Below are 14,024 nucleotides of genomic sequence, written 5' to 3'. Positions count from 1 at the left end.
CTTACTTTAAACACCAGAATTCAAGAGGAGCTCCCCCCCCCAACAAAATGATGTTTATCCTAATTTCTAATAGGAGCCTTGCAGTACTATTTAGATGCTTAGGGGGTGGGGAGAGAGGTTTTGGAAGTGGGGCGGGGGGGAGATACTTTTTTCATTCTTTCCCACCACCCTGAAACTTTCCACCACTGTGCTATATACAGTGGTACCTCGGGTTAAGTACTTAATTCATTCCGGAGGTCCGTTCTTAACCTGAAACTGTTCTTAACCTGAAGCACCACTTTAGCTAATGGGGCCTCCCGCTGCTGCCGCGCCGCTGGAGCACGATTTCTGTTCTCATCCTGAAGCAAAGTTCTTAACCTGAGGTACTATTTCTGGGTTAGCGGAGTCTGTAACCTGAAGCGTATGTAACCCGAGGTACCACTGTAATGCTAAAGGACTAATAGCCACAAAATTTCATAGCTCAGCTGTTCTCAGCAGGTGCTGGAAGGCAAGGAACATAGGTCTTGATCAGGCTTACCCCCCCCCCCTTTTCTTTCATTTTTAATTTGCAAAGTAATATACTTCTGCATACCTGGGAAGTTCACTTTGTATGCAGAATGGGTTATCTCTGTTTTGTTATGGCCCATTTCGTTCCAAACTGTTAAGTATCTTACCCTGCCCGTACGGGCCAGTCTTGACAGACTCTGGGGTTGTGCGCCCATCTCACTTAAGAGGCCAGGGGCCAGCGCTGTCCGGAGACACTTCCGGGTCACGTGGCCAGCGTGTCATCGCTGCTCTGGCCAGAGCCAGAGCCAGAGCCAGAGCCACACACGGAAACGCCGTTTACCTTCCCGCTGGTAAGCGGTCCCTATTTATCTACTTGCACCCGGAGGTGCTTTCGAACTGCTAGGTTGGCAGGCGCTGGGACCGAGCAGCGGGAGCGCACCCCGCCGCAGGGATTCGAACCGCCGACCTTTCGATCGGCAAGCCCTAGGCGCTGAGGCTTTAACCCACAGCGCCATGAATTTCACAAAGGGCTCACAATGGTGCCTTTGGCGTTCTCTGTCTTCTGCGTAATATATTTTGACCTTGATTTACAAGGCAAGGCTGGGAAAACAGGTAATATGCCAAATGACCAGAGTAATGCTTCATTGCCCTTTCAAAGTGTAACAGCTATATAGTTTCAGGTTAGAGATTAACTAGCCCTTCAGTTTCACAAAAGAATGGGTGGAATTTTGTGCGTCTCAGTTTTTCCGCTCCAGGAGCTTAAAACCTTTTAAGGTAACAGCTCATACTTCAAATATTATTTTCCGTTTTGAAAAACACTATTACTCGAAGCAGCAGGATAGCAGTAGTAAATTATGCCCGTCTGGCAGCATGCGGACACCAACCAGGTTGTTGAAACACACTTAAACAAGGCTCGGTTATTTAATGAGCTTGCGGTATGAACAAACAATGGTGGTGTGGAGGGGGCACTCTGTCAGTACCTTAATTGTGTTAAGAAAAAAAAGGAATATTTTTAAAGCTGGAGGAGGACTTCATTGCCCTTGTCACATTGTAATACAATGTAGAAAGTATAGACTATTTGCGTGGGTTTGGTGGGGGTACTGTTAAGCCCTTAATACTCATGGGAGAGGTAGAAAGGTAATATAGTGTTTGTGCTCTGATTCTCTGTATTTTGAGATTTATTTTCTACTGAGTAAAAATGGATTATTTTTTATATTGAATGATGTCTGGTGCATAATGTTGTAGAACCTAGAATGTTCTCGAACCTAGTAGGTTCTAAGTGCTGAGCAACAGATTTTAAACCAGCATTGTGAATTTTATTTTTACTTTTTCTTTTCCCAGGTTACAATTTGGAAGCTGGAGTAGAACATCATTTTCTGTAATGCCGGGCCCAATATCTTGAGAGGGAAGAGAAAGAGAAAGCAGCTACTCTGGTGCCAACGCGAACTGCAGGGGAAAGTTTAAAAGACGGATTTTATTTACCCTTTGTGGGACCTGTGCACATTGACTAAGTACTAAGAGGAGATACCATCTCACAGATTTGGAGCTTTATCTCTCGCTCCTAACCTCTGTATTTGCACTTTGAACTGCTAGCAAAAATGAGCGAGTTCTGGTTGTGTTTCAACTGCTGTATTGCAGAACAGCCTCAGCCCGTAAGTATGAATTTTGCTTTGCTTTCCATTGTTCGGTAATGTTGGTTCCATTCGCTTTTTCTTGTGCATTTTCGTACGTGGGCTATCGTGATGTCTCTGCTGCATTGTAGAAGCAGTCAAACTTGCTGGCTTTTGTCCAATATAGTGTTGACAATGGCTATTCCTAAGTTCCATTAGTGCTGTGGAACAAGTCCTTTTTGATGCATCTGGTTGGACTCAAATCAGCAGGGCCGTCTTACCCATAGGTGCTAGGAGTGTGGGGCACCCGGGCACTGGGCTCTCAGGGGTGCCAGGCCGAGAGTCCGGGGCCCGAGAGTTGAGTCTGGGGAAGAGCCCGCCCGTCGGTCGGAGCGCCATGGTGGGCTCTTCTGCGGGTGGATCTGAGCCACGAGTTCGGGGGTGACCGAACCAGCGAGACACTGAGACGGCCGGCTGGCTCCGCCCTCCTGTGTGCCTGGGGGGGGGACGCCAGGAGAATCTTTGCACCCTGGCACCGTATACAGTGGTACCTTGGGTTACATACACTTCAGGTTACATACGCTTCAGGTTACAGACTCTGCTAACCCAGAAATAGTGCTTCAGGTTAAGAACTTTGCTTCAGGATGAGAAGAGAAATCGTGCTTCGGCAGAGCGGCAGCAGCAGGAGGCCCCATTAGCTAAAGTGATGCTTCAGGTTAAGAACAGTTTCAGGTTAAATACGGACCTCTGGAATGAATTAAGTACTTAACCCGAGGTACCACTGTATTCTTAAGACAGCCCTGCAAATCAGTCCTCTGATGTGACAAGTGACAAACTTACAGCAGCCGCACCTCTTTCCATTCATACTGTAGTTCTGATTTGAAAATATCGTTTAGTGCATGTAGATACCCATATATGATCTGAATGTTATATATAAACGAGTACCCTTCAACTTTGCCTATTTTCCTTTTATGCCTCCTAGATGCTGGCTTGTAATAATTTGTACCTATGAAAAGGAGTAGATATTACAAATATGCCTCTCAGGCAAAGGCATGTTTCATCTCCTGCTCTAATGCCAGATATGAAGTTCTAAATACTATTATATTACATATACCAGATTTGTGTAGAGCATATTGTGCTATTAAACTAGTCCATATCAAGCTTGACAGTGGCTTTATACTCAACTGACATAGCAACAGGAGGGAGGGAGAAACATGCAGGCTTACATATCTCAGTGCCAGAACAGAGGTGGTTGCTATGTGATTCACAAACTAAATGTTATTTCTAATATTTATACTTTGCTCTTTAAAAGACACACAGAGTTCCCTTGGAAGAAAGTTAAAATACATGGGCTGTGTGCAACTAAGTTGTTATGTAGACAGAACAACTTCTGTGAGCACGGTGGAATATATTTTCATCCTGTGGGCCCCCAAATCTACTTTCCCCCCAACCCTTTGCAACAGATTGGGGGGACAGCAGTTCTGTTGCGCATGGGGAATTTGTTCTGCTTGCACAGTGATTTAGTTGAATTACAACCCCATGACAATCAGGCGATAAAATAATAATAAGCATGAATGAAAAATGCAGCAAAGAGCACTTATCAGCAAGGAGCAGAGTTAAAATCAACTGATTTAAAAGGTGTGGTAGAAATGGAAATGTTTTTTTAAAATAAAAAATAAAATAATCAGTGCTTTTTTTCTGGGGGCACGCAGGGGTACACATACCCCTAAACATTTTGTGAATCTTTGTACTTTTGTCCATTTACTGTATTTATTTTTCCCAATTTGAACTATAAAATGGTGATTTTGTTGAGTCAAAATGAGAGGGCATTCCACAGGGCGGGCACCACCACCAAGAAGGCCCTCTGCCTGGTTCCCTGTAACCTTCCTTCTTGCAGGGAGGGAACCGCCAGAAGACCCTCGGAGCTGGATCTCAGTGGCTGGGCTGAATGATGGGGGTGGAGACGCTCCTTCAGGAAACTTAGGTGTGTGGGGGTACTATGCCTTGGATGAAAACATACAGAAGGCAAAATAGGGACTGTAAAGTACTTGAAATCATAATGTGAATGGTTACATTCAGACACTATCTAGATGGATTTCAGTTGGATTGCAAAAACAGAAACCTCAGCTGCACTGCTGCTGAGACTGTCAGAGAATGCAATTTTGAAGAGCCTGACAAAGGAATATTCTGAAAATGATGCTAATATTTGACTGTGAGCAAGTTACTCCTCCACAGTTCACACTATAAAAATGACCAAATACCAGCTTTAATGAACAGAATTTTGGGAGGACTTCATGCCTTAGATGCCAGAATGGGGAGTTACTAGATCTTTAAAAGTAAAGTGACAATTTTGAACTCTTCGGGCTGATTTAAATGTGTTGTCCTTCTAGGGCTGTATTACTTGATAATGCTATTGGACAGCCATGTAACTGAACACAAACAGATCCCCAACATAAAATCTTCTATTGAATTCTGGAGGTGTTGCGTTCCAGAAGAGCTGTGCAAACTACTTATTTCCTTGCTTGTTTCAGGAAAGTGCAGATTAACTCTTAGGCACATTGTCTTCTATTAACATCTAAAGTTTCAAAACAGAGTGCTTGAATATGAGTAAATGTGCATATGTGATTTATGAAAGCTTTCTGAGATAAAATCCAAAATCATTTCCACATTTTTTAATTGTAGGAGCTACAAAAACATTGAAAGTCATTTTTCTTCTTTTTTTTTTAAAAAAAATATTTTTATTAGTTTTCAATAACAATCCAATATATGCCTCATTGTATCAATACCAAATTATAATATCAATTCCAATATCAATCAGTCAAATACCCAATTACATAAATACAAATACCCAATTACATTTGAGAACCAAGGTATGACTGTACCTATAGAACAGGCTTCTTCAACCTCGGCCCTCCAGATTTTTGTGCCCTACGACTCCCATGATCCCTAGTTAGCAGGACCAGTGGTCAGGGATGATGGCAATTGTAGTCTCAAAACATCTGGAGGGCCGAGGTTGAGGAAGCCTGCTATAGAATATTTGACAGTAGCCATTAAAATAATTCAATTCAGTTTAAGCAGCTTGGACACACTAAAGTTAAAATGCCTCACATTTATTTTAGAAACATCTAGTGGGTGTGTGGGTGTTTGTATGTATGCATACACACACACAGAGAGAGAGATACATATTCTCAGTCTTTTTACTTAAAATTGCATTGGCAGTTTATGAAATGATATTAAGATCATATATCGACCGCTGGGTGTTTGTGATAAATGGAAACTTTGGGGAAGAGGATTGGGCTGCTACTTAGGCAAAAAAACATTCATGGAATATTTCAATGTATGCAATACATCTGTAGCACAATTCGCCATTGTTCCCTTTTGGATACACTTCCAGAGCTTGAGATTTCTATAGCAGTTCAAGCTCTCTCTCAAAAAGTAGGCTACTGTGATTTATTTCTAAGTGATTTGCTTGGACTTAGGATGTACTTTATGTACTTGTAAAATGAATACTGCAGAATGTCATCTGTAGTTGGTACCATGCTTCAATTCTAATAATTTTTGTGGAAAATAGGTGAAACAGCTGCTGCCCCTAAAAACAAGTCAATTTCACATGCAATGAAGAATAACCAATTTGATTGGTAGCTATATCTTGCACAGTGGTCAGATGTAGCATAAAACTCTGAATTTGTGGTTCGAGGACCCGAACCCCGCGCAGTGGAATGAAACACAAGGACACGTGATAGAAGGTTAATGGGCAAGAAAAGGCCACAACTTTATTGATTACAGCAAGTGAAAAGGTGTTGGCTTAGGCATTGGATTATGCCAGCTGACTCCACCCACTCGGAGAAGGGTGAGTCTAAAAAACAAAGGGGGTTTATTCACCAGTAGGTGGAGCCTGTTGATGCTAATCCAACTATAAGCTCTCCCCTGATGTCACCGAGGGTCGTGCCATGGCCTCCCGCCAAGCAGGCATTGGACAGAATACACGACCGCCTTTAACGGAATACCCAAAAACTGAAGGTGCAGGCGATGGCCACACCTAGCCCTTCAACACCACAACACATTATTCCAATGCCTAACCTACCCACCAATACCACGAAAGTTGTGACGATTGCTACGAGGTAGGCGAAAAAACCAAAAAGCCTAATGCCAAATGGAAAAATTCCTACCAGGCCCCCCGGACAACCAGGGCGACCAACCTAAGGTCCATAGCAAGGCCAAAAGAAAACTGGAAACCCTGCTCTAAGGGAGTGGAGGGTGGGTGACTCGCGACGGGACGACAAAAAGTGAGGGCTGGAGGCTGGCGCCGCAGCAATTTAGGCTGCTGTACACGCCCCCTTGAAGGCACCTGGTTGGGTGCCTGGCCAAGGACGTGGGCGCCAGCCAGGTGAGTGGGAGGCAGGGGGCAAATGCCCCCTGCTTGAGGCGGAGTCCGGCTCCCGGCCACAACCACTCCCCTCTCTTGCAGGGAGGAGAGTCTTTGTCAGTACTATATTTTGGAATTTTTTACTTGTAGAAAAATTCCGTGTCATCTGCAAACACATACTTTAATTGAAAGGTGAGGTATATAAAAATATTTGCAAATAATATTAAAAAGCTCTCTCAGCCAGACATCTTTCTCAGGTGGTTTGTAGAACTTTTTCCTGTCTAGAGTTAGCAGTATTTCAGTTTAGCTAATGATTTATTTTGTTTCTAACTTTTAAACCATTTGAAAGCATGTACTCTGTGACCATGTGTGGGCACTGGAATTAAGTACCGTATATACAGAGCTCAGATGGAAGTGGCTCCCTACTCAAATGAATAGGACAAAACTATTCCTGCAGCATTCTCTCCCTGGTATTTATTTACAAGTTTCGAAGCATTCTCCATAATTCAGAAAACTATAATGTCAGTACAGTTGTACCTTGGCTCCCGAATGTATTGGGAGTTGAAAGTTCTGGCTCCCGAACAACAAAAAACAGAACGTGGCTGTTCCGGTTTTTGAACGTTCTTTTGGAAGCCGAATGTCTAATGGGGCTTCCGCGGCTTCCTGCAGCCCATCAGAAGCTGCGCTTTGAAAGTCGAACGTTTTGGAAGTCGAACGGACTTCCGGAACGGATTCTGTTTGACTTTCGAGGTACAACTGTACTGCAGTCCAGCATTTAGGACCAAACTGGATATGATGTTCACTGTATGCTCGTTATTAATGAGTCTGTCTATTTATTTTTAAATGGGAATAGTAGCTGCAGGTAGGATATTGGGATTGGGAATATGGCTTAATCTCCGCAACCATAGTCCCAATGAAAATCATGCCTGTCCCAAAACTGATATTCACCTAGGGACAGAAATTTGCATTGGTGTGGATCCTGGTTTGCCCCCCACCTGCCCTGCAGTTCTAATTAGAATTTAAAACTGGATGTGTCAATTACAGTTAAGGGCATTGACTGTTAATTTATTTCAAACATCAGATGCGGTTTATTAGGCTAATGTCTCCTTGCTAATCTCCCCACATGAATTCTGCTGTATAATCTCTCTTTAAAGCAGTTTTCCCCAAACTTGGGTCTCTAGCAGGTTTTGGACTACAACTCCCATCATTCCTAGCTAGCAGAACCAGTGGTCAGGGATGATGGGAATTGTAGTCCAAAAAAACCATCTAGAGACCCAAGTTTGGGAAACACTGATTTAAAGGACCGCATACTTTTTTTTGGAATGCTCTGAGATTACTTCAGCCAGTAAAAGCTCCACTTCCAGTGATTCAAACTTGGCTGTTCAGCGAGATCACCAAAAGGGCATGTTTGTGCATGTAGCGTCACTCCTTTTGAACTGTGATCTTATTCAGCTTGGTATTGGTATAAACACAGCTGGCATTAGATGCCATTGGTGGGACTGCCAACTGATTAAAGGTGTTTGATTGCTCAAATATCTTACATTCTAGCAAATTATTAATGGATGAATGCTGACCAGCATGTAAATACAGTGGTACCTCTGGTTACATACTTAATTTGTTCCGGAGGTCCGTTCTTAACCTGTAACTGTTCTTGGTTTTAATTTTAATTAAAATGTTGTGCATATAAAATTATATTTAATGCATGGTCTAAATAAATATTTCAGTACACTGTTTTTGCAGTCTTCAAAATCTCCACACAATTCAGGGTTGCTGACTTCTTAAAATAATTGCTTGCAAAGCAAGGGGGGCTTGCTATTTTTTGAAAAAAAACCCTCCACTTAACCAGTCTCTAATTACCCGAAGTATTTCTAGGTGTCATACCAATAAAGGTAAAGGTACCCCTGCCCGTACGGGCCAGTCTTGACAGACTCTGGGGTTGTGCGCCCATCTCACTTAAGAGGCCAGGGGCCAGCGCTGTCCGGCACATGCAGAATGTAGGCATCCTATATATAGAAATGAGCAAACCAGTGATATTTTAGGGACCAGGCTAGCAGGCAGGGCCCATTACTTACATCATAAACGTAAAGGGACCCCTGACCATTAGGTCCAGTTGTGGCCGACTCTGGGGTTGCGGTGCTCATCTCGCTTTATTGGCTAAGGGAGCCGGCGTACAGCTTCCGGGTCATGTGGCCAGCATGACTAAGCCGCTTCTGGCGAACCAGAGCAGTGCACGGAAACGCCGTTTACCTTCCCGCCAGAGCAGTACCTATTTATCTACTTGCACTTTGACGTGCTTTCGAACTGCTAGGTTGGCAGGAGCTGGGACCGAGCAACGGGAGCTCATCCCGTCCCAGGGATTCGAACCACCGACCACTGATCGGCAAGTCCTAGGCTCTGTGGTTTAACCCACAGCGCCACCTCATAGGAGCCTACAAAACACGGTTGCTGTATGTAGGTTTTATTTTATTTGTTTTTTATCTTATATTTTGGAAGTGTTACATCCAGGTTTTTTCCCTTTAATTTTTTGGGGGGCCCAAAGCTATAGCTTGTTCATCTTATACGTAAATCCAGCACTGGTGTGTGTGTGTGTGTGTGTGTGTGAGTGTGAGTGTGTGAGAGAGAGAGAGAGAGAGATATGCACTGATTAAAAAACACAACAACTCTCACTCTTGATACTTTAAAACCTCGATGTAATACTTTTAATTTCTCTTTCTATCCCATCTGTCTGTTGATGCAACTTTTAGAAGGTTAGGGGTAGATGGTGTAAACTCTTGCTGATGAGCAGTACCTATTGTTGCATAATCCTTTGACGGCATTAACTCAAAATCTTTCATTGGGAATAAGATATGTGTGTCTTCAGCCGTGTGATTTGCTGTTTGCGTAAGCACGGGTTTAATAAGGATAACAGTGCTGATGTGAATACAATAGGCTTCATTAATTACCCAGCTGTTTAATGTGATTCCATGAGCAGAGTTGCACTACTGGCTTGGCAGGAATAAGAGTTTGGGTGAACTAGCTCCTGATTGTTCATGAAAGGGTAGAATGAATCTCTAAGGTAAAGGTAAAGGTACCCCTGCCCGTACGGGCAGTCTTGACAGACTCTGGGGTTGTGCGCCCATCTCACTTAAGAGGCCAGGGGCCAGCGCTGTCCGAAGACACTTCCGGGTCACGTGGCCAGCGTGACATCGCTGCTCTGGTGAGCCAGAGCCGCACACGGAAACGCCGTTTACCTTCCCGCTGGTAAGCGGTCCCTATTTATCTACTTGCACCCGGAGGTGCTTTCGAACTGCTAGGTTGGCAGGCGCTGGGACCGAGCAGCGGGAGCGCACCCCGCTGCAGGGATTCGAACCGCCGACCTTTTGATCGGCAAGTCCTAGGCGCTGAGGCTTTAACCCACAGCGCCACCTGCGTCCCGTCATACCAATAGGATGTCCTCAAAGGCTACATGGTACATCCCACCCAGAGCCGTCTTTCCCATAGGGCTTAGTGGTGCGTCGCGCCAGGGCACCAGCCTCTCAGGGGCACCCCAGCAAGTGGGGGAGCTGTGTGGTTTTCCCGGCGGCCTCCCCTTTCCCTGCATGCCCACCAGCCGCGCCCCGCCAACCATAAGGCTGGCGGGCGCGCAACTTCACTCCCAAGTCTCTACGGGGATCACTCTCCTGCTGCGGCATGGGGGAGAGTTGTGCCCCGCCTGGATGGCTGACAGTGCACAGCTATGGCCGCCCCAGCACTATCCGTGGTATTTGGGGGCACTGGGCAGATATTTGCACCCCGGCGGCGCATCTGCTAAAGACCTGGTCCCACCCATCCCAGAGTAAAAACTGCCATGGCACAGTGATTTGGTGCCACTGATGCCAACATAAGAACATCTTGATACACATCCTCTGAGACTGCAAAGGCTGCCCAGGGAGAGAACCTGTGCTTACTTTGGTAGCACGTATAATACTACTAAAACAGGGCGAGAACCCATAGGAGAAAGGGGCACTGGCAGATCTGGGCAATATTAGCAGACAAGCCAGTGCAACCCAACCACTTACTAGCAGGATATCCGGTTTCCATAGGAGCAGCTGGGAATGGGGAAAGTCCCAAATTCTTTTATTATGACAGCCGGGGTGTGGGAGAATCTTGCCACTTTCTCCACATGTCCTTTTATATATTTCCATCATGCACTTCCAGCCTCTGATCATCTTGGCTCTATTTTCTGCTCATCCTAAAATAAGAGCACTTCATTTTCTGATTAGTTTGACATCATCTAACAAACTGGGGGGGGGGGGGAACCATTCACAAAAATAATGGAGTAATACGAGGATTTTAATTGGACTCTGATTACACTGGAGATAAGCAGTATATTATAGTATGATCATTATAGATAGCATCTTTGCCATCTCTGTTAAGTCAGTGGTAATCAGGATGATAAGGGATGAAACTGGATTACCATGCTGAGTTCCTTTCTTGGCCAAAAATATTTCACTTGAGAGGAAAACAAGAGAACTGATAGAAGGCCACGTATTAGTTCTGAATTCAGCATGCTCTTTGTGAAGTATTGCTTCTGCAGAAATGACCATCAGGAAAAGCCTGTGGTTGCTTAAAAGCACCAGTTGCTTAAATGGGTGAGGACCATTTTCAGGGTGTGTCTACTTAGGCAGTACAAAATGTTGTGAGGGGCATCAATTAGAATTTGTCTGCATATCAACAGTATGGAGTGGCAATCTCTTGCCCTGTACAAGTTTCCAGTTGCAACTAGAATTGCTGTTTTGTATACACCTTGCTGTGGTTGGGAAAAGCAACAGCACTTCCCCGCCTTAGACTCAGACACCTTAGACGCAGATTTCTTGGTGTTCTTTAGACAGTAATATCTACCAGTGATGGCACTAGCACTTTAAGAGCTCTAGATAGGTTCTTCAAGGACTGCAGATGTTTGAAAGCTTGAGAGTAACATGTAGGTCAAAGACTCTCTCGGCTCTCATTGTATCTGCACACTTTGCTGTTTAGAGTCCGTTCCCCTCGATGTTTAAAAGGCAAACTCACAACAGACTCAATTGCTGCAGAAACCAGAGCAATGTGACTTTGTGCAAGGAAAACCACTGCACAGATGTGATTGTTGCTGCACCACGTCTTACAAAGCTGTTCTTTCTGACTCGCAGCCTTCCCCCGGGATTGGTGGGGGGAGATACTTCTGCAAAGTGAACAGTGTTTTCATATCCCTTCTGTAAAATTGAAATGGACAAGTAGATGTCATCTGGCTAGTCGCTCTGAACAAATCTTGTTCTGAACGTGTTGCACCCCTTCGTAGTGAATTAAAGCAATTCAATTCCTTGTCTGCTAAAATGAAACGAGTGATCAACCAGTTCTAAAGTAGGGCATTAAATTCCCTTTAGGCACACACAGCAAAACAAATCTGTAAGAGTGCTCTAGATATGCTACACTTTCTGAGTCTTACTGAGCTGCTGACACCAGTATATGGGCATTTTCCTGGCATTGAATAAATATATGTTTATCTACTGTATATCTTTTTCATATATTCATCTAGTTGCATGCCCACAGGAGATGTTCATCTAAAATGAGTCATGTTCCTGCCAGTGTTAGAATGCATTTGTGCTGGAACACCTCCATGTTTGAATTGGACATCCACAGCTTGAATCAGAGCTTACATGGTGCCTTTCGCTCCAAAGAACCATGAGCAGAATTAAAAAGATCTATTTGAACTCATGGGCAAGCTAGTGCAACACTTATTGCCTTGCAATGTCACCGTGTATTACAGTATGAGAAACCTGGTGAATAAGTAAGATGCAGGCTTTATCATACAAGGTGTGAACGGAAAGTTTGATGAATGGTCACAGAAATCGGACAGCAAGAAATATTTGAACATACAGCCGGCATCGGAAACCCATGAAATGCTCACAAATTGTGTGACCATTGATGAGCAGAATAGTGGCAAATGGTGGCAGAGTTGGTGAGATATTAGTGCGGGATCAGCGTTTGTCCATCCAAATGATGGCGGAAGAATTACATATTCCATGTGAAATCGTTCCTGAAATTACTGAGTTGTCCCACCCTCCATATTCTCCCGATCTGGCTCCACCAGATTTCTTTCTTTTTCCAAAACTGAAATCTGCACTGAAAGGGCACAGATTTTCCAACATTTTACATGTCCAAGCTGCTGTGATGAGGGAACTGAAAGCAGTACAAAAAGTGGACTTCTCCAGAAGTTTCCAACAGTTCTACGAACATTGTCAATGGTGCATTGAGAGCCAGTGTGGTGTAGTGGTTAAGAGTGGTAGTCTCGTAATCTGGGGAACCGGGTTTGCGTCTCCGCTCCTCCACATGCAGCTGCTGGGTGACCTTGGGCTAGTCACACTTCTCTAAAGTCTCTCAGCTCCACTCACCTCACAGAGTGTTTGTTGTGGGGGAGGAAGGGAAAGGAGAATGTTAGCCGCTTTGAGACTCCTTTAAGGGAGTGAAAGGCGGGATATCAAATCCAAACTCTTCTTTTTCTTCTGCATTGTATCAGAGGTGGCCTACTTTGAAAGCCTGTAAGGTATGTATAGTTGAATATTTCTCACTGTCTGATTTCTGTGACCATTCACCGAACTTTCTGGTCACAACTTGTAAAAGCTCTTGTAGACTATGAAAGAGTCTTTAAAGAAAGACAACATGCAGAAAATGACAGATTTCCCTGGATTTGGGAACACTTTTATTACTTTTCTGCTAGGCTGGGTTTAGACTTTCCATGAGTAAAAGAGGCTCTCCAGTATTGGAATGACACTACAGTGGACGCTCTGGTTGCGAACGTGATCCGTGCAGGATGCGCGTTCACAACCCGCGTTTGCACATCTGCGCACGCGCGGGTTGCAATTCGGCACTTCTGCACATGCACAAAGCACGATTTAGCGCTTCTGCGCAGGCGCAACTGCCCAAACCCTGAAGTAACCCATTCCAGTACTTCCAGGTTTTGGCAGTCTGTAACCCGAAAAAAAGGGGACGCAGGTGGCGCTGTGGGTTAAAGCCTCAGCGCCTAGGGCTTGCCGATCGAAAGGTCGGCGGTTCGAATCCCTGCGGCGGGGTGCGCTCCTGCTGCTCGGTCCCAGCGCCTGCCAACCTAGCAGTTCGAAAGCACCTCCGGGTGCAAGTAGATAAATAGGGACCGCTTACCAGCGGGAAGGTAAACGGCGTTTCCGTGTGCGGCTCTGGCTCGCCAGAGCAGCGATGTCACGCTGGCCACGTGACCCGGAAGTGTCTCCGGACAGCGCTGGCCCCTGGCCTCTTAAGTGAGATGGGCGCACAACCCCAGAGTCTGTCAAGACTGGCCCGTACGGGCAGGGGTACCTTTACCTTTACCTTTAACCCGAAAAAAAAACGCAATCTGAAGTGGCTGTAACCCGAGGTATGACTGTACTGGGTCGAGGTGTTAGTCTTTCAAAGTGATAGCTATTAAGATTTCAGAGTCACTTCAAAACATACAAAATGTCACTGCTTGGCCTGAATTACAGCACAATGCAAATCACCGATGTTATGTGCTGGGCAGGGTAGATGAGGCAGAGGTCTCCCTGCACCCAGCCTAG

General features: G+C 44.9%; 1 protein-coding gene across 6 annotated transcripts in view; it reads left to right on the top strand.

Annotated features, from left to right (window-relative positions):
• The window catches only part of CDC42SE2 (CDC42 small effector 2), a 100,001-nt gene that overhangs the window by 56,287 nt on the left and 29,690 nt on the right, over nucleotides 1-14,024 (top strand). For 5 of the 6 annotated variants that reach the window (XM_079995900.1, XM_079995898.1, XM_079995897.1 and 2 more), the window contains exon 2: nucleotides 1,828-2,138. In XM_079995900.1, coding sequence (XP_079852026.1) covers nucleotides 2,085-2,138 — 54 coding nt within the window. In that variant the 5' untranslated portion in view covers nucleotides 1,828-2,084. Of the gene's footprint in view, nucleotides 1-1,827; nucleotides 2,139-14,024 lie in introns of those variants that run through there. The other variant, XM_079995896.1, reaches the window with a different exon arrangement.

Source organism: Podarcis cretensis, assembly GCF_951804945.1.
Source record: "Podarcis cretensis genome assembly, chromosome: 11".
Lineage (NCBI taxonomy): Eukaryota > Metazoa > Chordata > Lepidosauria > Squamata > Lacertidae > Podarcis > Podarcis cretensis.
Note: the sequence above shows the minus strand (reverse complement) of the source record. Positions and strands in the feature narration are given on the sequence as shown.